Source organism: Morone saxatilis, unplaced genomic scaffold, assembly GCF_004916995.1.
Source record: "Morone saxatilis isolate NCDOM2014 unplaced genomic scaffold, NCSU_SB_2.0 Contig9, whole genome shotgun sequence".
NCBI classification, from domain to species: Eukaryota; Metazoa; Chordata; class Actinopteri; family Moronidae; genus Morone; species Morone saxatilis.
The window spans coordinates 22,483,303-22,485,599 of NW_023340268.1; the positions used below are offsets into that span (position 1 = coordinate 22,483,303).

The 2,297-nt window shown below is 38.6% G+C and overlaps 1 protein-coding gene across 1 annotated transcript; it reads left to right on the plus strand.

The window, feature by feature from the left end:
* Positions 1 to 504: 504 nt before the first annotated feature.
* On the plus strand, positions 505 to 1,865 carry umad1 (UBAP1-MVB12-associated (UMA) domain containing 1; the record flags this gene model as incomplete). The annotated part of the gene is made up of 1 exon (XM_035681017.1): positions 505 to 1,865. A coding segment is annotated over one exon (318 nt), but the record flags the coding sequence as incomplete, so codon positions are not given.
* Positions 1,866 to 2,297: the final 432 nt, after the last annotated feature.

Sequence of the window (2,297 nt, forward strand, 5' to 3'; positions counted from 1 at the left end):
AAGGATACTTCGACATGTGACAGGAGGAGCAGGGATCGAACCAACAACCGACCCGCTCTGCCTTTGCAGCACAGCCGTCACACCTGTCAACTGTAATGGTGGGGACTATGACTTTGTAACTTCCATCCTTAGTATGTTAAAGAAGTGAAGGCTGGTGTCTGCACTCTCAAGATACCCACATTGGGATTTTAATATAAGCACTCACTTAAAGCTGCACTACTGTACTCATTTTTATACAAATGTTTTTGGTCATATTTACTGACACTTTCACTATATCCTGACAGTAGAACATGAGACAGATAATCTATGAACAAATCAGTTTCCTCTGGCTCCTCTTAGTGCTCCCAATGGCATTTGCAAGAATCCACCAGGAGCACTAGAAGGAGCCAGAGGAACCTTATTTTTGACCAAGGTTTAAAGCTCTCCCCGCTGCTGCTTGTGGGGTAGAAGACTTTGAACCAGTGTGAAAAGAGATTAGATGACCAAATGTGTATCTAATTGTAATATCTCAACACTGCCATTAAATCTGCTCTTTCCTCACAGCCATTCTGTACAGTTCCAGCTCAACCCACCGACACAAAGCACACAGCTACAGCTCTACCTACCACAGCGCCGTTAGCAGGAACCTTAGTGGTGGAAGCTGCACCGAATGTCCCGGATCTTCTGGGGGACGTCCCCTTCACCCTGGCTCCTCATGTTCTGGCCATGCAGGCGGGGTTCCCCCTAATTCCTGACGTGCTGCTGTCCCGGGACATAAACTATAACCTGGCTAGTTTTCAGTACGACTTCACTTTAGAGAACTCTGTACTTCAGAATGCCTAGTCTGTTTAAATTTGAAAACCGGCTCTGTCATCAGGAGTTCACACTGTAGGGAGCTTGGCTGATTGTTGGTTATGTGAGATGTTCCAGGCCTACAATATAGTTAACAAGCAAGATTATGTAGCATTATGAGCAAGTGAAAGTCCACTAAAATTACATAAAACATAAAATAAGTAGTAGAATTGACAAGCATCAAATTTATGAACTCTTTATCCATTTTCTACTTTCAATGTAGAGGCGTTGAAATTAACGTTGGGAGGGACACAAGGGCCATCTCACTGACTGTACAAATGATGATGTTGAAAAGCTTTATGGAACTTAATGAACTCCTGTTGAGTTGCTCTCAACATGAGCACAGTTATTACAGATATGGGCCTGGTTGTGATTGATTAAGACATCATGACTGTGAAGTCCTTAGGCACACTGCAGATACAGTGATGCACAGTGCGTTATATTGATGTTGTGAATTACAGTTTATTAAAACTTGGGTTTCTATCAGTTCTGATACCTTTGCAAGACATTTGCTGAGATCTGGGAACATTGCTGTAAAAAAGTCCTGAGAGGTGAAGTCAAAAATGATCATTTGATTACTTGAATTCTGCTACTAGCACCGAACCTAAAAGGTTCAGATAAAATATGTGTTAGGTTGTTTTGAAACAGAGCTCGACAATTTGGACTGCCCCCTTGCCTGGGACAAGTAAAGAATGCCATGTTGGGCTAGTTAGAACTGCAGTAGGTAACTTTTATTAAAAAAATAACTTTTTGTCATATTTGCTGAAACTTTCACTTTATCTTAACAGTAGTACATGAGACAGATAATCTGTAAAAAAAAAAAATCTGGCCTGAACAAAAACAACCAATCAAAAAAAATAGTTTCGTGAAAATTACCTACTGCAGCTTTAAATATGTTTTGTTTATTTCTGTTCCCGTTTTGTGGTTCACACTAATGCACCTTAATGCTGGTTGCCAGCATTACAGTTGAGTGTAATTAATTTGCCAAAAAATAGACATAACACCCAATAAAAGTTAAAGATGAATTTGACTGATATTATTATTTTTTATTCTAATTTTAATAATATCGTTATCATGAATAATTGTACAGTTCAAATCTAATGTGGCGACAGCCCTAAACTGAAGTGGATATATTACTGTATAGGATTCCATAGTCCTTGTGCTAGGAACTGTCTATTGTTTGGAATAGTCATTTTGAAGGAGTTTTTTTTTTTTTCAGCCCATTTGAGGATGTGGCACCAAATTATGAAGCATTAACTTTGAACAAAGCTTAGTACTTGGAAAGGAAATGCCCTACCTCCCATTGAGTTAAACCCAAGTCTTAAGTAGAATCACCTATTAATGTACAAACTGCAAAATGTTAAAATTGTTTGAATGATGAAGTAAAAATGTACGGTAAGGCTATTTTTTACTAACTACAACTCTCATGTAATAATTGGATATGATGTGATTTATATATTGGACAT